This window comes from Eurosta solidaginis, chromosome 1, assembly GCF_040869045.1.
Source record: "Eurosta solidaginis isolate ZX-2024a chromosome 1, ASM4086904v1, whole genome shotgun sequence".
Taxonomy (NCBI): Eukaryota; Metazoa; Arthropoda; class Insecta; order Diptera; family Tephritidae; genus Eurosta; species Eurosta solidaginis.
In genome coordinates this window covers 20,718,633-20,741,768 of record NC_090319.1, presented here as the reverse complement: position 1 = coordinate 20,741,768, position 23,136 = coordinate 20,718,633, and the positions used below count along the sequence as shown (strand labels likewise).

The 23,136-nt window shown below is 36.4% G+C and overlaps 1 protein-coding gene across 1 annotated transcript in view; it reads left to right on the top strand.

Annotated features, from left to right (window-relative positions):
• Positions 1-16,558: 16,558 nt before the first annotated feature.
• LOC137234985 (uncharacterized) overlaps positions 16,559-23,136 on the top strand; it is a 48,903-nt gene continuing 42,325 nt past the window's right edge. Inside the window, exons 1-4 of the mRNA XM_067758270.1 lie at positions 16,559-16,776; positions 17,618-17,930; positions 18,005-18,155; positions 18,227-18,787. Coding sequence (XP_067614371.1) covers positions 16,604-16,776; positions 17,618-17,930; positions 18,005-18,155; positions 18,227-18,787 — 1,198 coding nt within the window. The 5' untranslated portion in view covers positions 16,559-16,603. The remainder of the gene's footprint in view (positions 16,777-17,617; positions 17,931-18,004; positions 18,156-18,226; positions 18,788-23,136) is intronic.

Genomic DNA, 23,136 nt, shown 5'->3' with positions numbered 1-23,136 from the left:
AGCAGGAGGATACGATAAGCGACTTGTAGAGCATGATTTTCATTTGCGGAGAGAGCCCCTTACTTTTCAATTGCCAACCTAGTTCGAAGTGGTATTTTTTTGGTATTTTTAACGAGAATGATTCTTAGCTAGATTTCTAATGTGATGTTTGTATTTCTGTTAATGCTGGTTCCAAAATAAATACGGTATTTTCCTATTTAGAAACTATGGCTGCCAACAGTGGCGCGATTGTCTAGGTGCAAATGCGCAGACTCTTTGATTGATGAGAGCAGGTACTTCGTTTTGTCCTCATTCAGCAGGGCTTACGGCGCGGATATTGAGGCCGATGATATCAGTGTCGTCAACATTCGCCAGTAATTGCACGCATGGATATAGAATGCTATTCAAGAGCGGTTCAGTTTTGCCGCTAGAGTACTTTACTCCATCATTAAATTAAACAAGTAAGGAAGGCTAAGTTCGGATGTAACCGAACATTACATACTCAGTTGAGAGCTATGGAGACAAAATAAGGAAAATCACCATGTAGGAAAATGAACCTGGGTAACCCTGGAATGTGGTTGTATGACATGTGTATCAAATGGAAGGTATTAAAGAGTATTTTAAGAGAGAGTAGGCCATAGTTCTATGGATGGACGCCATTTAGGGATATCGCCATAAAGGTGGACCAGGGCTAACTCTATAATTTGTTTGTACGATATGGGTATCAAATGAAAGGTGTTACTGAGCATTTTAAGAGGGAGTGGGCCTTAGGTCTATCGGTGGACGCCTTTTCGAGATATCGCCATTAAGGTGGACCAGGGGTGACTCTAGAATGTGTTTGTACGATATGGGTATCAAATGAAAGGTGGTAATGAGTATTTTGAAAAGGAGTGATCCTTAGTTCCATAGGTGGACGCCGTTTCGAGATATCGCCATAAAGGTGGACCAGGGGTGACTCTAGAATGTTTGTACGATATGGGTATCAAACGAAAAGTGTTACTGAGCATTTTAAGAGGGAGTGGGCAATAGGTCTATAGGTGGACGCCTTTTCGAGATATTGCCATTAGGGTGGGCCAGGGGTGACTCTAGAATGTTTGTACGATATGGGTATCAAACGAAAAGTGTTACTGAGCATTTTAAGAGGGAGTGGGCAATAGGTCTATAGGTGGACGCCTTTTCGAAATGTCGCCATTAGGGTGGGCCAGGGGTGACTCTAGAATGTGTTTGTATGATATGGGCATCAAATGAAAGATGGTAATGAGTATTTTAAAAGGGAGTAATCCTTAGTTCTATAGGTGGACGCCTTTTCGAGATATCGCCATAAAGGTGGACCAAGGGTGACTCTAGAATGTTTGTACGATATGGGTATCAAACGAAAGGTGTTACTGAGCATTTTAAGAGGGAGTGGGCATTAGGTCTATAATTGGACGCCTTTTCGAAATATCGTCATTAGGGTGGGCCAGGGGTGACTCTAGAATGTGTTTGTACGATATGGGTATCAAACGAAAGGTGTTACTGAGCATTTTAAGAGGGAGTGGGCATTAGGTCTATAGGTGGACGTCTTTTCGAGATATCGCCATTAGTGTGGGCCAGGGGTGACTCTAGAATGTTTGTACGATATGGGTATCAAACGAAAAGTGTTACTGAGCATTTTAAGAGGGAGTGGGCAATAGGTCTATAGGTGGACGCCTTTTCGAAATGTCGCCATTAGGGTGGGCCAGGGGTGACTCTAGAATGTGTTTGTACGATATGGGTATCAAATGAAAGGTGGTAATGAGTATTTTAAAAGGGAGTAATCCTTAGTTCTATATGTGGACGCCTTTTCGAGATATCGCCATAAAGGTGGACCAAGGGTGACTCTAGAATGTTTGTACGATATGGGTATCAAACGAAAGGTGTTACTGAGCATTTTAAGAGGGAGTGGGCATTAGGTCTATAGGTGGACGCCTTTTCGAGATATCGCCATTAGGGTGGGCCAGGGTGACTCTAGAATGTGTTTGTACGATATGGGTATCAAATGAAAGGTGGTAATGAGTATTTTAAAAGGGAGTAATCCTTAGTTCTATAGGTGGACGCCTTTTCGAGATATCGCCGTAAAGGTGGACCAAGGGTGACTCTAGAATGTTTGTACGATATGGGTATCAAACGAAAGGTGTTACTGAGCATTTTAAGAGGGAGTGGGCATTGGGTCTATAGGTGGACGCCTTTTCGAGATATCGCCATTAGGGTGGGCCAGGGGTGACTCTAGAATGTTTGTACGATATGGGTATCAAACGAAATGTGTTACTGAGCATTTTAAGAGGGAGTGGGCATTAGGTCTATAGGTGGAGGCCTTTTCGAGACATCGCCAATAGGGTGGGCCAGGGGTGACTCAGAATGTTTGTACGATATGGGTATCAAACGAAAGGTGTTACTGAGCATTTTAAGAGGGAGTGGACATTAGGTCTATAGGTGGACGCCTTTTCGAGATATCGCCATTAGGGTGGGCCAGAGGAGACTCTAGAATGTTTGTACGATATGGGTATCAAACGAAAGGTGTTACTGAGCATTTTAAGAGGGAGTGGGCATTAGGTCAATAGGTGGACGCCTTTTCGAGATATCGCCATTAGGGTGGGCCAGGGGTGACTCTAGAATGTGTTTGTACGATATGGATATCAAATTAAAGGTATTAATGAGGGTTTTAAAAGCGAGTGGCCCTTAGATGTATATGTGAAGGTGTTCTCGCGATATCGACCAAAATGTGGACCAGGTGATCCAGAAAATCATCTGTCGGGTACTGCTAATTTATTTATATATGCAATACCACTAACAGTATTCCTGCCAAGATTCCAAGGGCTGTTGATTTCGCCTTGTAGAACTTTTTCATTTTCTTCTACTTAATATGGTAGGTGTCACACCCATTTTACAAAGTTTTTTCCAAAGTTATATTTTGCGTCAACAAACCAATCCAGTTACCATGTTTCATCCCTTTTTTCGTATTTGGTATAGAATTATGGCATTTTTTTCATTTTTCGTAATTTTCGATATCGATAAAGTGGGCGTGGTTATGGTCGGATTTCGGCCATTTTTTATACCAAGATAAAGTGAGTTCAGATAAGTAGGTGGGCTAAGTATAGTAAAGATATATCAGTTTTTGCTCAAGTTATTGTGTTAATGGCCGAGCGGAAGGTCAGACGGTGGACTGTGTATAAAAACTGGGCGTGGCTTCCACCGATTTCGCCCATTTTCACAGAGAACAGTTACCGTCATGGAATCTATGTCCCTACCAAATTTGAGAAGGATTCGTAAATTTTTGTTCGACTTATGGCATTAAAAGTAGTCTAGACTAACTAAATGAAAATGGGCGGAGCCACGCCCATTTTGAAATTTTCTTTTATTTTTGTATTTTGTTGCATCATATCATTACAGGAGTTGAATTTTGACTTAATTTACTTATATGCAGTAAAGATATTAAATTTTTTGTTAAAATTTGAATTTAAAAAAATTTTTTTAAAAAAGTGGGCGTGTTCTTCATCCAATTTTGCAAATTTTTATCTAGCACATACATAGTGATAGTAGTAGCGTTCCTGCCAAATTTCATCATGATATCTTCAACGACTGCCAAATTACAGCTTGCAAAACTTTTAAATTACCTTCTTGTAAAAGTGGGCGGTGCCACGCCCGTTGTCCAAAATCTTACTAATTTTCTATTCTGCGTCATAACGTCAACCCATCTGCCAAGTTTCATCGCTTTAACCGCCTTTGACAATGAATTATCGCATTTTTTCGGTTTTTCGAAATTTTCGATATCGAAAAAGTGGGCGTGGTTATAGTCCGATATCGTTCATTTTAAATAGCGATCTGAGATGAGTGCCCAGGAATCTACATACCAAATTTCATCAAGATACCTCAAAATTTACTCAAGTTATCGTGTTAACGGACGGACGGACGGACGGACGGACGGACGGACATGGCTCAATCAAATTTTTTTTCGATCCTGATTATTTTGATATATGGAAGTCTATATCTATCTCGATTCCTTTATATATGTACAACCAACCGTTATCCAATCAAACTTAATATACTCTGTGAGCTCTGCTCAACTGAGTATAAAAATCGCACGAGAGGATTTCACCCTGTGTGAAACCTTGTTTAGTTTCGAGTGGACTGGAGAGGTCCTTCACAATACTGACTGAGGTGGTGGTATTGCTCAATGTCATTTTGCAGAGCCGTATAAGTTTTGCGGGAGAACCAATACATATCCTAGCGGCATATAGGTAGCTCCTTTTCATACTGTCGAAGGTGGCTTTAAAATCGACGAAAGGTGATATCTGTAAATTTCCTTTCGTGGGGTTCTTCCAAGATCGCCGGACATTGAAAATTTTGTCTTTGCTAGATTTACCAGGCCTGAAGCAGCTTTTGTGAGGTCCATTGAGCGGATTCCCACCACGAATACGACAGCGAATCTGGGCTTTTTTTTCATAAAAACTACAGTAAATGTCACAACTGTTAATCGTTTTCTTGCCACGTTTTTCGGCCTTATCAGTAAAAGGTTGTCTTTTTTTCAGAAACTTTTTGTTGGGTTTTTTGGGAGTGTGTTTTTACGTGGAAAATCCAAAGAAAAGCGCACAACCCGCTCAGCGGAGATGAAACTGTAACTTGCACGTTTTTTTTTATCGATCCTCGTGTTCCAAGACAAACACGCGCTTGCAAAAAACTTATAAAATCGACTGAATTACGGGTCAATTCAACCGATGTTTCTGTCAATTTTTACCCATCGCAAATAGCTGTTGAATCAACTTTGCAGAAATTTCACATCCCAGATTGCACGGTCAAATAAAAAAAAAAAAAAACAAAAAAAAAAAAAATTCATCAAATGTAGTTGTGTTAAAATAAAAACCTTTTTTTTCTAAGGATTTTGAAACCGCGGTCGCCGTCTATCTGTGGTGTGTTAACTAACAATTATCAATGTCACCCTAAACATAACAATGAAAACCGTTAAATTATAACACTGGCTGTTAACACAGCAGTTTTTCTTCTGTTGAAATGGCCAAACAAGTAGTTCTCTTGACAAAATACTCCTTTAAGTTAACCATAACGCGATCAATTTTACTAACTGTTTATTCGAAGACAGCAAACCTGATTTGTTGATTTTATTACTTCCATTTCTTTTGATGTACACATGACTCCCCCCGATTTATTAACCCTAGGACTAACGTTGCGGTCTGACAGACAATTTTGTTGTTGTTGTTGTTGTTGTTGTAGCGATTAGTTACTCCCCGAAGGCTTTGGGGAGTGTTATCGATGTGATGGTCCTTTGTCGGATACAGATCCGATACGCTCCGGTAACACAGCACCATTAAGGTGCTGGCCCGACCATCTCGGGAACGATTTATATGGCCACATTAAACCTTCAGGCCATCCCTCCCTCCCCACCCCCAAGTTCCATGAGGAGCTTGGGGTCGCCAGAGCCTCGTCTGTTAGTGAAACGGGATTCGCCGCTCGAAGGTGAGGTTGACAATTGGGTTGGAGAAGCTATATATTGCGCTACAGAACCCCTTGAATCCCGACAGACAATTTTCAAAAATGTTAATAAAAAGTTTTGGGTTCCCCAATATTTTTCGACAAATTGTCTTTATAATGTTCCATGAGGAGTTTCTATTCCAGTATAGAACAATATCGTTCCAGGTTGTGGTATGTCAGACTAAAGCGTAGAAACGATGCCTACCTTATAAATATTGGTTATGAATGCAACTCTGTCGAATATCAAGAACAGCTGACACAAACAGTTGAATGCAAAATCAAATTAGTTATTTCCTTTCAGTCAAATAGTGTGTTTTGCACGTATATATTACCTTGTGGTCTGTCAGACCAGACCACAACATAGCGTTAACGACTCTTTAAGTCACCAGTAGCCTAATGCTTAAGAAAAAACGTCTACTAGTTTTATAACTGAAACTTTGGAAACCAATCTCAAAGACAAAACTTCGAATTATTCGAAAATGAGAATAGTTATTTAAAAATGGGAAACCGTCATTTCGATACATTAAAATATCTACATATAATCTATACATGATAACATTTCGACACAATATTAGGTTCAGTTTTAAATTAATACAAAAAATATTTCCGGGTTTTTATGTGCTTATTCTGAAAATTTTCAGGTTAAGCCTTGTCGTGATTATGATGCCCATCCTCCAAGTTCTTTGGGTGCATAACTTGTTGACATGAGTTTGCCTTGCATATTTTTTAAAACAAACATGATTTTGCTTATTTGTTGTTTTTGGAAATTGTTTGTTTATCTAACCATAATTTTTTTTAGCAATAACTTTGCTTCGGTTTGTTGCAGTTTCGGCAAAAACTAAATGGTTTTAGTGACTAAGCTGACAGTAAATGTTTAAATATTGACACATGTATATATTAAAATACATATGTATTTGTGTTTGTGAATCTTTAAAATATGTGGTTTACATAATCTAGTTGATGGCTTTGAAAACTCTAAAACACACTTAGAGGGCCTTAACTGATAGAATGTGCCATTAATGGTCGCGATAATGATAACGAAAAAAATTAAAAGATAACAAAGGTCAATAACGATTATAACAGAAAAAAAATGAAAGTTGTTGATAATAACACAATTTCAAGTGATACAATGTTTTATTCAAAATAAAATTGCAACAAGAACCCATGCAGAGATTTTTAAGAAAAACTTTCAAAATCAAAAGGACTGACATCAAAAATACATCGACGCCTCAGTGTTATATCACCAAATCTAGGATGCCAGTTGTAAATAGCCTTATCGCAGAATTTCTTTCAAATACACGCTACCGCTAAATTTTGTATAAGAATACCGTATCCCAGATTCGAGTCTATAGGAATCGTGTAAAAAATTATATTTTTGGCTCATTGATATGCTTAAAAAAAATGATTGAAAAAAACACCATCACTCAGACGGTAGTCTACATTCTAGACCTCAATTTCATCATATTGTTGACTTCAAATTGTTGAAACATAATTTTTCCACCTGTTACTACTACAAGCTCACTCAAGGCTCTGCCTAGGGTTGGCATCTTGCCGATGGTGGGATGGCTTAGTCGAACTCCATAGCTGCCGACTATGTGTCTGAGAGCTTTAGAGTCTTCCATCTACGTCATTCGAACTCATACGACAGCGGCGTGACATCGGTGACCAAGAACTGTGGTTATGAGATTATTTGCAGTCAAAGAGTGTATTTAGCTGTATTTTAATACATCTTTCCCGATATCTTGTATTTATAACAAGGATGAGAGAGTTAAAAGATAAAGGCGCATCAAGCTCAGTGATGCTGCCATTCCTGTGATGCTGAGAATCTAATCAGAGTATAAAATTGGAGAAGGATACGGATCATAGGGAGTAAGAGAGCCCTCCCACAGTATCGTGAAACATTGAGAATCTTCTATTGCTTAGAAGCAGTGGTCGACCCAACAGAATTGGAAAGTGAGCGTTCAGCATGTACCGTGATGCGATAGAAACCCTCGGAACAGCAATCAGTATGAGAAGGTATAAGCATCAGCGACAGAATGAAACAAATACGCATACCTATTAAATTGGCACTAGATCGATCTCTTTCTCTTTTCCACGTAAAACTATGCAAAACTATTAACGCACAAATATTTATCATTAATTATAAACTTATTTTTAGAAGCAGTTGTATGCTTCTTGCAAATTTAAACTTCCGGCAGGCAACGCAATGTTTTTCTATCTCGGTTACATGAAGGTTAAACATCAAATAGTTTCTGTAGCAAAAGCTCTAGTCTTTTAGCCGGGAGTTAATATTTTGGTTGAAAACGGCGACCTTGTAACTGATGTCCAGAGAGTGCTTAGATTATGGAGGGAACACTTCTCTGCTCTCCTAAATGGAGGCAGCAATTCACCGCGCAGAGATGAAGAACCCGATCCCGCAATCGATGATGATGGAATATATGTCCCCCCGCCCGATTATGATGAAGTTAGAATAGCAATAACCAGATTGAAAAACAACAAGGCCGTGGGCGCTGATGGATTGCCTGCGGAGCTATTCAAGTTCGGCGGCGAGGAGTTGGTAAGGCGCATGCAGCAGCTTCTTAGCAAAATATGGGCGGACGAAAGCATGCCCGAACACCAAATTTTGTCATTAAAATCTATTTGATTCATTAAGTCATAAAGAGATAATCCTACGCTCATAAAATATCAAAATTTGTAAAGTATATAAATGTGTGTGTGTATGTATGTACCAGTGTATTAGAGCGTTCAAAAAATATATTTTTCTGTCAAATTAAGCCTATAATAATAGGAGAAACGATAGTACTCATCGGCCTTAATTTTAATTGTTACTACCTTAATTAACTAATTTTTGTTGTGATTTATCTGTTTGTCAATTTTGAGGATTTTGGGTTCGAAAACAAATTCAAGTTCTAATTAAAATTTTGTTTCTTTTAAGAGATGATAGGCAGTTTTTTCTAAGGCTTCAAAAGTTTTTGTTTATGGAAAAAAATTTCTATTGAAAAGCAAAAACAAATGAACCAGCTCGCTTAATTTGTTTTTGTTTTCCAATTGAAATTTTTATTCAAGGAAGCAGAAAAAACTATGAATTTTTAGAAAAAAAACCCTCGGATGTCGCTTTCGTGCTTATGCGTAAATGGCCTTCATACCAGAGATAACTGGCATCAAAATATTGTTGGCATGATGCGGCGGTCTGCCAGAGTTCAGAACTTTATGGTGGTAGTTCATAGATATAACTAGGTTAGGATATGTTATTCTAGTTAAGATAATTATATATATACATATACATTGTAAATAGGTATAAGCTGGGCTTAATTAAACTGTAATAAATAATTAAAAAGCTCGGACTAAAATCACTTCGGAGGTTATCACGTCTTACATTTTTTATTTTATTTTTAAATAATTAAATAAAATAAATAAATAAAATCAAATATATCCTAGGAAGAATAAAGACCAAAATTTTTGTTAAAGCGTTGTGCTCGTATTCGAACCTATAATCTTCTTATAACTGCGCAACCAAAACTTTTCTACCTGAATCCAAGAAACAATAATAATTTTTTTTGAACGATGTAATATGTTTTTATATATTCGAAAATAAGCGTGATTCGCTATAAAATTTTGACTCAAAGAAAACGCCGAACATTAAAAAATAATAAAGATGACAAATGACACAAACACGTGCTTTATATTGACATATCTACAAATATGTATGTATGTAAATACAAACATTTGAGTACCTATACTGATTTCCCAGCAGAGAAATTAATAAGTTCTGCTAAACTTGCTGTTATAGAACTAATTCCATCATAATAATTTCGAATCCGCGTTATTTAGTTCATGTGGATAGGCTAGACTCAATTTAAAAAGTTTTTACTTTTCGCCTTGAGAAATCTTCAATGGGACTCTACGTATAATCTTCCTCTTTACACTAATCGGTTAAAACTGATAACTCTTCTACCCTTGTAAGTCGTAGAGAAATGCTAGGTGTAATATTTATTGCTAAACTATTAAATGGATCGATTTCAAGTCCATTTCTTTTGAACGAAGTAAACTTGATGTACCATGCCGAATTTCAAGGCATTAAAAACCGATAATTCTTAAACAGTGCAGAAGCAATTTCCAAATAAACGAACCTTTTCTATGTTTGTGTGAAGATTATAACTCTCACTCAAGAATTATTGATGTATCGGACTCGCTCTTTGCCAAGAAAAAACGAACGTTCGTTTCGTAATAGAGAATGAGGCCCTAAATTTCGTCATATAGTTATTTTTTCTATTTTCGATATTACATTCTAGATAGTTGCTGTTTATTTTCGATTTAAACCAGTATAAAAAACATTTTCAAAAAGAAATCTAAAACTACGAGAAAGTTTTACAAATACTACTTCGAATTTTTTGTTCGAAGTTCCCTAATTGTTTTTTTTTTTTTTTTTTTTGTATGAAATTTATTCTTTGTTCTGAAATTTATTTATTTTTTTGAATGCACGGTCCAAAATTTCAGCCTAAATTTTGAACCATTCAGCGGTTTAAGCAATTTTTGAAACCTTTTGGAAAAAAATTCGCTATGTGTTTCATTTTAAAACTAATTTGAACAATAAGTCTAAAATCTTAAAATTGTTTTATAACAAGAACAAGAAACTTGTATTATCTTTTGGGTGTGAAAAAGTACACAATTTTTAAAAACCTTAAAATATAAACTTTTATACACATGTAGTTTAAAAAAAAGATCACAAGAAAACACTCAATATTTTTTTTTTCTAATTTTTCTCTTTTAAATCAAACTTAAAAATATTTTATTTGAAAATAAATACAACTTTCATATTTATTTATTCAATTTCTCTTAATAACATTGCTTCCGAGATGAGTGTTGTAACCATAAATTTAAGCCCTAAAGTATTTTTAGAGCATTTCGTGGACCCTTGAAAAAATTACCAAGATGTCCTCGTACGTTCCAATGGATGCATCCAAACAGCAGCTTGGGCGAAATTTTGTGAAGAATGTGAATATTGATAAAACAAAATATATATTTTAAAATAAAACAACTTCATCTTTGTCTTAGACAAATAAAACAAAAAAATTTCTTTACACACATAAATTGCGAATCCGTCAGGAAAAAAATATACTCAAAAACCTATGACACTTTTTTGATACCTATAACTTGTATTTTGTTGTATAAAAATTGGCTGGGCTACAAAATTGCATACGAAATAAATTTTATTGACGAAATTTGATAAAAATTAACGCTGTTATTTTTCTGTTCGGCGCTGTATATAACTGAACTATTTATTTCTGGGTTAAACTGTGGAGCTCAGAATCGGTTTTGTGATATCCGTATACCAAATACGGATTAATAAACTAAATATTAATTGTGATGGGGTACATTTTCCATGTTCTAAGACTGTTGCTACATTGACGAGTTAATTAAACTAGTTTTTTCGCTTGGCGGCCGTCGTGGTGTGGTGATAGCGTGCTCCGCCTACCACACCGAAAGTTATGGGTTCATGCCCCGGACAAAGCAACATCAAAATTTTAGAAACAAGTTTTTTCAATTTTAAAAAAATGTTAAGCGGGGTCGCCCCTTGAATGTATTTCCGTCATGAAAAGCTTTTCACTGAAAACTCATCTGCCTTGCAGATGCCGTTCGGAGGTGGCGTAGAACAGGTAGGTCCCGTACCGCCAATTTTTAGCTAAAATTAAAAGGCGCACGATGTAAATTAGAAAAGAAGTTCAGCCTAAAATCTCTGCGGGAGTTATCGCGCCTTACAGTTCTGTACATACCTAATTTATTTTTTGCTTGGAAAAGCGCAAAAGATATTCTCTACCGGGTATAAATTCATGCCTCTATATATACTTACGTAAGTGTGCTTGAATTCTTATACGATTAAGAAAGCAGATATCATCTGAATAGTGAATGTTGATATTTACATTAACTATTTGCCATTTTATTTGTCATTTGCGTTCAGGGTCAAATTTAAGCTCCGGCAATAATTTGTACCTTTCAAATATCTAAATATAAAAAAACAATATGTGTGTGGGGAAGGGGTAAATGATTTATGACATTTACAAAAATTTCCTGTATGTGTATACATATTCCTGAACATACATATTTTTATCATACACATGATTTCATCAATGAAGATTGTTACAGATATATGTATCTGTATCTCAAAAACTGGCACAATGAGGTAATTGTCAGTATTGAAAAAGGAGTAAAACGGCTTAAAATGCAACTAGCCGAATCGTTCAAACTTTTGTTCCCTATAATTAGGCCATGCACCTAACTTTGGCTAGTCTGATAGCACGCAGAGTTGGGCAAATTTGGTCAACGGCGAGAAAACTAATAAAAAATGGCGGAAAAAAGATTAATATTACCAACTAGTTATCGTGGAATAGCCACGAGGAAATTTGGAACGGCTTTTCTCCAAACTTTCGTGTTCTGCTTTTAACTGTGCTCAATATGTAGGATTAGCGGAAACTGTAAAAGCAATGTCAACTCGTGAACGGCGCACGGTGGGGTATTTGCCCAATCTAGTTGGCCAAAACTAAAACAGCAGTTATTTTCCTTCAAAAAGTGGTGAAGTGAGTCATTGTTATGAAAGGAAATATTTGACAGTAAATTCACGGTGTTCCGTGCAGAATTACTATGGATCGGGCCCCCGGTTTCGGATGAGCCCGGTGTAATTTTTTGCATTACATGAGATATATCAATATGGGTATCAAACGAAAATTATTTTACTCCGCATTTCTATAGACATTTTTAAGAAGGGTTGCCACTTAGGGTTGCACCTCACCTTCTTTTTTATATTTCTTGGTATATCCACTACCATTTCGGAAACGGCTTAACCGATTGGAATCAAATTTGGTACTCGATATAGTATTACATTTTAAGACTTTTCACATAGGTGTTGCCACCTTTTGCCAATAAGGGTATCAGTCTCTTACAAAATTAATCACCACTCAAAAAATCGCGTGGCTGCGCAGCCGGTTTTATACTCAGTTGAGCAGAGCTCACAGAGTATATTAACTTTGATTGGATAACGGTTGGTTGTACAGGTATAAAGGAATCGAGATAGATATAGACTTCCATATATCAAAATCATTAGTATCGAAAAAAAATTCGATTGAGGCATGTCCGTCCGTCCGTCCGTCCGTCTGTCCGTTAACACGATAACTTGAGTAAATTTTGAGGTATCTTGATGAAATTTGGTATGCAGGTTCCTGGGCACTCATCTCAGATCGCTATTTAAAATGAATGATATCGGACAATAACCACGCCCACTTTTTCGATATCGAAAATTTCGAAAAATCGAAAAAGTACGATAATTCATTACCAAATACGGATTAAACGATGAAACTTGGTAGGTGAGTTGAACTTATGACGCAGAATAGAAAACTAGTAAAACTAGAAAATGAAACTGAACTCTACAACTTACTTAAAATCTCTCTTCTGAATATATAAAACTATTCCCGACACCAAATCAAGCTGAGAAACGAATTGCGATTGGTATACTCAAGACGCATCTGTCAGTCCATCTCACCAGCTTTCTGCCTTAACAGCATTAACATCCAACTTGATTAGATCAGATATTTTACAAAAGTATCGCGTTCAGCTTGTATCCAATGGCTTCTTTTGTGACCCCCAAATGATGAGATGAAGACAAAAAAGAACAGAATTGTATATGATGGCCGGGCAGCTTTGTTTCACTACTTCGTACTTGGTTATCTGTTTAGAAAAATATAAAAATACACTATTGGCACAACGAACTTGCTAGGGAGCACTGAGCAAAGATGACTTGATACGCAACTCTCTCATTTTTTGCGCTCTCACGAGGGATTTATCTCAAATTTGTGCTGGCAACAATCACAGATAAATCCCTCGCGCCAGCTGAAGCGGGTGCCAGAAAAAAAAAATGTGCCAGCTAAAACGGAAAACGGGCCAAACATTTCGATAAACTTTAGTTTGACCTACAACTGTAGAAAAGCGTTCAAAAATTATGAGAAAAACGGTAGAAATATTTGCTTTAGTGTAAATATTATTAGTTCGAAGGCGGAGGGTAAATATTATTTCCCATTCAAAAGTTATCACTAAAAACAGGTTTTGTAAATATGAAGTCCCGATGCAACCAGTCCATTTTGATCACAGAACCTGGAACGTCAGACATATAGGATAAGCCCTATCCATTAAATGATGTTAACTATTATATCATAGGTCCGATTTACTGAAATTTCAAAAGAATATATGGTTTTCACTGCGATTTAAATGCGTTACAATATTTGACTAATTAAATTAATCAAAATGTAAATTTTACTTAGATTTGTTTATATTTAACTCTAACTAGTCGTATTATTGTAAAATAAGTTTAAAGAAATAAATATTTTACGACTATCATTTTATTAAATGATTGAAACTATAATCGCCGAAATTCAGATTTTATTATTCATTTTTGTTTGGAGTGGCATCATTGATAAATGTTATAAAAAATGTGCATTTTGACAGCGCTCTCTCGAAACAAAGAGTTGCAAATCCATTCATCCATGGTATTGAGTGATTGCGTGGATCTTGACCAAATTTGGATAATGAAGGAACGAATTTCTCTCTCATATTAGAAATATGCGCAGTCTGAGTACTCTGCAGAAGCTGTTAACTTAAGAAAAACTTGTGAATGCACGTGTTTTGGATCATCTGTTATAGTTTAGAAAGGTGGATCTTTCGGTTTTTAGGAAATATTTGCCTCTGAGATTTAAATCCACAGTTACTGAATCGACTTTTAATAAGTAAATAATTATCCATTAATGAATTTTTCGTGGGGAACCAGAAACAGGTGACCGCCGCAAATTAGCTTTTGGGTACTTTCTTAATATCACTTTCGGCACAGTACGATTTTGACATTAGTCCATCTTTCTTTTGCAAAAACAAAATATATGGCATTTTTATTTATGTTTGTATTGTATGTCACCGTGCTACCACCTTTTATGACTCCGGCATGGAATTTCTAATACTTTGTACATTTTTATTTTCAGTTTGTACCGACATTTATTACCACCCGTCCCTCAGACGTGAAAAAACATTTCCATTTGCTTCGTTCTTAAAGTTGTTTCTTGCGTTAAACTTTATTCCTTTGGCTTAGCCATGAATAATTTAGAAATTAATTGTTGAAGATATCTACTTAATTAAGTTTGAAAAAAAAAAAAATATCTTTACATATTGCTTACCTTTTATACAATGAAATGCTGCAAATGATCACTCCTTTTCTTGCTGAATTGTCATAATGTCTTCATAAAATCAGCTTTTTTTTTATTATTGTGCACAGTTAAGATGTTTTATTGCTGCTCCCTTCCTTTATGTTTATTATACTCTTTATATCTTACAGCAATTCACTGTTACCCCTTTTATTATGCTAATAAATGTTGACCGGCATTTGAATGGCCGCAATGAAATCGGCACCATTTGAATGTATATACATATATGTAGAAAGGAAATAAAATGAAAGTAAAAAATTTCTTTCCCATAATAAAGTAATCGCATGCTGTGCTTAAATTTTAAAGAAATCCATCAATTACAGTCACCTAAAAAGAACAAGAAAACATTTGAACCACATATACGTTAGACATATACACTAGTCTGGGTCGATTTATTAACCGATATCGCGCCATCGATTTTTCGATAGGATTTGGGCTCAGGGAAAACAAGTTCCACTACGCATACCCAAAAAAATTATTTTCGAGCCTGCAGAAAAACAGTGGCGTAAGGGTGAATTTTTCGACCAAAACAATCCCCAAAACCCAAAAAATATTTTATTTCAAAAAACTGTTATCGCCAACGTTTTTACAACAATTTTTTGAAAAAAAAAAAAATAAATAAATTTTGGGTTGTGGGGAGTGTTTTGTTCGAAAAATTCACCCTTTCGCCACTTTTTTTCTGCAGGCTCGAAAATTATTTTTTTGGGTATGCGTAGTGGAACTTTTTTTTCCTGGACCCAAATCCTATCGAAAAATCGATGGCGCGATATCGGTTAACTTTCTTTCGTCCATACAAATCGACCCAGGTTAATATACAAACATAAAAGGGTCTACACTGGTGTCCCACCAAACCCCAATTTTCTTAGCGAATTCGAACCCGAACAGAATGTTCGATTTTTTTTCAGGTTCGGTCGAATCCGTTCCTTACCCGAAGTCAAGCTTAGCCACAAAAACCTACGATGTTAAGTTGCCAAAATGCAATGTTATATAATTTGTTCAATATTTAAGTAAATTGTGCCTATTGTTTCCCCCTGCGGGTGATGGGTTATACCGGTCGTAAAAGGCGACCATAAGACTATGGCTCATCTAATATATGAGTGGTGTGTTACTCGAAAGAGAGCAATGTGGACGGGGCATATGACTTGCCCCAACCTATTGCGGTCATTATTAAAAACTGTACTAGCGGGGAGCAGGAAAAGCAGTTGTAATATGTATGAACTATATCAAAGATACTTGTATACAGTCTTATATCCTGGACTTTGGGTTGGCCTCCTAATGGCAGTGGCCGAATCGCGAGGCCTGCGGTTTCAACCTACATGCGAAGGATTTTACTTTTGGGGAAGTTGACAATATAGCATACTCAATGAAGCTATGTAGCCCATTCTCCACTGAAGTTGATGGTGAAGTGGTCTCTTTGTTAGAAAGTTGGTAATAAAGTAAATTTTTGGAAGCTCTGTCGCCAAGTTCTGTATGGCCGGTTTCTCTTTCTAAGCAAAGCATACATTTTCCAATTGATATTTCTGCGGAAGGTTTAATGTACATTAATTCCTATTAGGGCGATTTTCTTTGTCTTGCAAACGGTGCGTAGATTGCAAGGGATGCGGGATCGCACGGATTGCAAAGTCACAATCACAAAATACTACTCGCGAAAAATAATATGCTCAAACCCATGTATATTTTCATGCAACGAATGGTATGAAATGAAAATCAGCCCTGTTTCACCGTAGTCCTTTTAGTCCTCTCATTTCGCTCACGAAAAAATTAAGCAAATGTTTTTTATATTTTGTCGTAATATTTTATTATTTTCGCAATGGGGTACTTATTGCTGTTTTTGTAGCAGTGTTTGGCCCTTTCCAATAGGTGCGACCGATTACAAATTGTCATCAATGTCCTCTAACGAGACTCCAAAGAAACTTGCGGTTTCAACACGGGTGGACCATAGTGAGAGAGGTGTTAGAGGCGTTGGTTCCACATTACAATTGAAGAGACGGTTGGTGTCATGTGGGGACACGTTGCAAGCAGGACATATATTTTGTATGTCGGGGTTGGTTCTGGATAGGTAAGAGTTTAATCTGTCATAGTACCTAGATCGAAGTTGAGGTATATTGACGCGCGTTTCCCTAGGGAGAGTGCGTTCGTCTTCCGCTAGTTCTGGGTATTTTTCTTTAAGTACTAGATTCGCCGGGCAATTTCTGGCATACAGGTCTAACGCCGGTTTGTGGATTTCACTGAGGACCTGCTTGCACTTTTTTGCTTCATACGGCTGTGTTCTCATAATGCTTATGGAGATGACCCCTTAAGCCCCTGGGCGGTTTAGGCTCATCAATCAGGATGTCCAGGTTTCTGGGTATTCAACAGGAACTGTTTGGTTAGCATTTCATTTATCTCCCTAACGGGGAGTACTCTCACCTCATTGTGTAGATGGTGTTCTGGGGACATAAGAAGATAGCCCGTAGCGGTTCTGTGGGTAGTATTTTGGAAGGCCTGTATTTTCTTCCAGTGAGTAACCTTTAGGCTTTGGAGCCATATCGGCGACGCGTAGTATGCAATCAATGGGGTGCTCTGGTAGTCTAGCATATTTTGTAGTAGGATTTAAACAATCCGTGAAATCTATGCAACTTGGAAGACAAAGTTAATTTCCTTTATTAGTATAAGGTGCATAACCGTATCTCATAAAAGTTTCCTAGAAATCTGTTTGGCTATTTGTCGTCTGAAATGAGTGGAAACTTTTTACTGCATTTTGCGACCGAACAGATGCAGCCTTGAGGAAATAAGATGCCCATGGAGAGCACACATAAATATTTTAACAATAAGATTATTTATCTACTTAGTTGTATGATTCTTGCCCAGTATCTCATTTTCTACTAAATTTTTATCTTTACTCTTTTTCTCAACTCCAGAATGGTCGATTTTAAAGTACAACAAAGACGCTTTCGTACGTGTGAAAAAACCATAGTTAGCACTATTTATGGGCCTATAAAAGGTGTTAAACGCAGATCAATCTATGGTGATGCTTTCTACAGCTTTGAAAGAATACCATTTGCGCGACCACCTGTGGAAAAATTGCGTTATAAAGCACCACAGCCACCAGAGCCATGGACAGAGGTACGAAGTTGTACTTCACCGGGACCAAAGCCACTGCAAAAGCATTTCGTTTTTCAAATGACAGAAGGCTCGGAAGATTGTCTTTATTTAAATGTGTATACCAAAAATGTGAGTAAAAATAAACAACTACAGTTAAATATTTATTCTAATATCAACACGTACATACATATGTACTTAAATAGCTAAATCCGCAAAAACTCGTGCCGGTCATGGTTTGGATTTATGGTGGTGGTTTCCAGTTTGGTGAGGCATCACGCGCTCTTTACAGTCCTGACTACTTGCTGCGTGAAGACGTTGTTGTTATATCCATAAATTATCGTTTAGGACCATTTGGTGAGTTGTAGTGTTTATAATAAAAATTTTCTGTAAATTATATTTCTTATACAATCTTCATATCTACACAGGATTTCTTTGTATACAAGATCCCTCATTTGATGTGCCTGGCAATGCCGGTCTTAAAGATCAAGTTATGGCGCTACGTTGGGTGAAGGCGAATTGTGAACGTTTTGGTGGTGACAGCAATAACATAACAATTTTTGGTGATAGCGCTGGTGGTGCCTCTGTACATTTTATGATGATTACAGAACAAACGCGTGGTCTTTTTCACAAAGCGATCTCAATGTCTGGTAATGCGCTATCACCCTGGGCTGTGACACCGCAACATAATTGGCCTTATCGTTTAGCTGTGGCTGCCGGCTATACGGGTGAAGATAATGATGAGGATGTTTTTGCATTTTTACATACAGCAAAAGCGTCTGATATTGTCAAAGCGAATGAGAATTTATGTTCGGATGCTGAGAAACGTGAGCGTATTGGTTTTTCATTTGGTCCGGTTATCGAGCCATATGTAACGGATCATTGTGTGGTGCCGAAAAGACCGGTTGAAATGATGCGTACTGCTTGGAGTAATCAGATACCAATGATTATAGGAGGTGTTTCGAATGAGGGGCTGTTGTTATATTCGGGTGAGTAATATAAATGAATAAAAAACTTAAACATATTTTCTACAATATATCAAGTATATATCCAAAACTTGGCAAGAGATCCCCAAGATAAGGAAGATGAATAGTAGAAGAATGGAGAGAGAGAAAAGAGGTAGCGAGGTAGATAATGACGATGTGAGAAAAAAATTTGAGAGAGAAATGAAAATGCAGAGAGAAAACAACAGCCCTATGGAATTGTAAGGACAGGGTAAAGGGATAGAGGAAAGTGTAATAGAATTGGCAAAGAGGAAGGGGAGCAAAAGACATAGCTTAAGAAGAATAGGATAAGTAAGAGGAAAAGGAAGGAAAAGAGAGACAAATGCAAAGCGGACGAGAAAAAATTGAGCGAAAAAGAAAAATCAGTGAAAACGAAAAATAAATTTTATTTGCCGGCTTGAGGTCTGATGTTTTGAAAAATAAAACACAGATGTTTTAAATTTTTTACCAATATATTTCGGTTATGCACGATAACTGTCCTCAGGGTGAACTATAAACAAACAGAACATAAAATAACATATAATTTACATCAAACAACAATTAACAATTAATAACAAAACTTCTTAAACATTGAAAACATACATTTTTGACACGTCTTTCCCTTTGTACGTGGAGTTGTTAACTATTTTGGCTTTTTATTAGATGCCTATAGGAGAGCGCGGTGTTTGCTACATCTGTTTTGTAGTTAATTCTTGTGTTAGTTGGTGTGTTTAGTATATGTAGCATTTCCAGTGTGAATCTCTTTCCATATTGTTGTTCTTGTTGAAGTACTATTGTTTTTTCGAAATTCGGGCAGTGCTTTCTCGTTGCACAATGGGTCATAAGTGCAGTTTTTTTGGTTATTTATATTTAAATCATTGCAATATTTAAAATCTGATTTATGTTGTGCTAATCGAGTCTTTAATTTAGATTTAGTTGTTCCAACATATACTTTGTTGCATAATTCTTTGTCGTTTCCGTTACACGGGATTTGATAAATAATGTTGCTTTTTTCCATTTGCGGTATTTTCGATTTCGTTTGGTTAAACATACTTTTTAAAGTGCTCATAGGCTTGTGTGCTATTTTAATATCTTCTTTATTATAGATGTCAGATGTTGATAGGCGCTCAGATAATTTAGGTACATAAGTTAACGACTTGAATATTTTCGGGTTTTCCTCTCTACGTTGACTATTTGGTGATTTATATCTTTTTAAAAGAGTTTTTATAATTTTATCAGGAAAACAGGAGCAACAAGAGGAAGCGCGAACAAAATTAGCAATATTGATAAAAGATCATACAACAACAACACGGCAAAGTGCAATAGATCGTGCAATACTAGATACAGTGGGACGGACACGTAAATTTCTAAATAAAAATGACAAGATTCGTATTTTAACTTCTGACAAGGGAAACAAAACAGGAGCAATGGAACTCAATGACTATAACAATAAAATGGATGAAATACTAAATGACCTGACGATGTATAGAATTCAGAGACAAGATCCCACTTTAAAATTACAAAATAAAAATAATAGTCTTGTAGATAAACTTTTTAAAATGGAATTAATTTCGAAGGCAGATAGAAATAAACTTACGACTACAACGGCACTACCACCACGGATATATGGATTGCCGAAAATCCACAAGGAAGGAACACCATTAAGACCGATATGCTCGGCCACGGGATCACCAGCACACGCACTCTGCAAATACGTTGCAGATATTTTAAAAAACGTCACCACCAGTTCATTATATAATATAAAGCACACACAAGACTTTAAATAAAAGATCAATAACTCTTATATTTATGACGATGAAAAGATGATATCCTTTGACGCAGTTTCATTGTTCCCTAGTATACCGACACATCTAGCAAGGATTGGTAAATGTTTGTTAGACAAATTAAATGAAAAAGGGCGGAGCGACGCCCATTTTGAAATTTTCTTTTATTTTTGCATTTTGGTGCACCATACTGGAGTTGAATGTTGACATAATTTACTTATATACTGTAAAGATATTAAATTTTTTGTTAAAATTTGACTTAAAAAAAAACTTTTTTTTAAGAGTGGGCGTGGCCGTTCTCCGATTTTTCTAATTTTTATTAAGCATACATATAGTAATAGGGCTAACGTTCCTGCCAAATTTCATCACGATATCTTCAGCGACTGCTAAATTACAGCTGGCAACACTCTTAAATTACCTTCTTTTAAAAGTGGGCGGTGCCACGCCCATTGTCCAAAATTTTACTAATTTTCTATTTTGCGTCATAAGGTACCAAGTTTCATTGCTTTATCCGTCTTTGGTAATGAATTATCGCACTTTTTCGGTTTTTCGAAATTTTCGATATCGAAAAAGTAGGCGTGGTTATAGTCCGATATTGTTCATTTTAAATAGCGATCTGAGATGAGTGCTCAGGAACCCACATACCAAATTTCATCAAGATACCTCAAAATTTACTCAAGTTATCGTGTTAACGGGCGGACGGACGGACATGGATCAATCAAATTTTTTTTCGATCCTGATGATTTTGATATATGGAAGTCTATATCTATCTCGATTCCTTTATACATGTACAACCAACCGTTATCCAATCAAAGTTAATATACTCTGTGAGCTCTGCTCAACTGAGTATAAAAAGTGAGAGCTGGAACAAGAAAAAGGTCATTGTGAAATCCTACTATTGAAAAATCTTTCTACTCCTCCATTGCCATACAGCAATTTAACAGGTGATCCAGGCTGTTTACTATTGTGAACGTTCAAACATTCGGTACTTGTACACTGAGTGAGAAAAAGCAAGTTAATACAGAAGAAGAGAAAACGACGAGGAACAGTGAGCTCAAGTGTAAGAGTAAAATTAAAATCGAGTGAGAGTTTGGTGGAAAGGTGAGGTGGTTACTCTCGATAAAAGGAAAAGCACAAAAAAAAGAAAAAAAAAATTGCCTAACAACGGGCAAAGTAGTTATAAAATTTGTAAAAACGGTTTTAAATATTTCGCTAAAACTTGACAAGTAATTTTTTAATTACAGTACAGTCCGAAAGTATTAGAATAAGATAAACAAGTAGGAACGGGACTGTCTTCGGCTGTGCCGAAGACTTCATACCTTTCATGAATGGGGCTGAACAATAATCTTATTCCGTTCGTAATCTCCGAATAATCGGATGTATAAGATAAGAAATATATAGTGAACAGATCTACACACCTAAACTATTTTTAAGATAAATATAAAATAAAACACAGGTAGGTACTTTGCGTGAGGATGCAAAGTTTCAGGTTTTTTGTGGTCTGCGTTTAAAAATTATGACTACGAATCACGTATTTCTACAACATATGACGTAAACGTAACTATTTGATGAAAGTTGATGAATTTTAAAGCTTCTATCCGTAAAAAAGGGGCAAAAATTACAGTTTATATGGGATATATACTATATATACCACCGATCTTTATGATTTTTTCAGACAACAATATATGCTATATAAGTAAGCATTCGTTGAAATTTGAAGCCTCTAGCTCTTAAAATGGGGCAGTAAATACGAAAAGTTTCTTGTCTGAACAATCGGTTGTGGGGGATATATACTATATATACGACCGATCTCATCAATTTTTTCAGGCAATAATATGTGCAATATACGAAATTATATGGTGAAGTTTGAAGCTTCAATCTGTTAAATTGAGTAAGATATGACAAAAATCCTCTTTTTTTGAAAAATCGGTTGTATGGAGGATATATGCTATAGTGGTCCGATCCGGCCGATTCCGACAAATGTCTAATCGGACACCCAAATACACCCGCTCACCAAATTTTATCAGATATCTCACAAATTTAGGGACTAGTTTGCATACAAACAGACAGACGGACAGACGGACATGGCTAAATCAACTCAGCTCTTCATCCTGAATATTTCGGTATACTTAATGGTGGGTGTATCTATTTTCCTTTAATGACTTACAATTTTGGGTTTCGTGACGAAATTAATGTACCATTTCATTTTCATGAAAGGTATAAAAAGAAGTTGTTGTCAGTTTATCGTATCATTTGTTGAAAAATTATTCACATCTTCGCAGTAGCTTTGTACATTCAACGTAGTTCTATGATCCGAAGATATTTTTAATGAATTTTACTGAAAAAAAATAAAAAATAAATGTAAGGCGCGATAACCTCCGAAGAGATCTAAGGCCGAGCTTCTCTTCCAATTTGCGTCGTGCTCCTCTTGATTTTTCCCTACAAATTGGCCGGACGGGACCTACATGTTTTATGCCGACTCCGAACGGCATCTGCAAGGCAGATGAGTTTTCACTGAGAGCTTTTCATGGCAGAAATACAATCGGAGCGCTTGCCAGACACTGCCGAGGG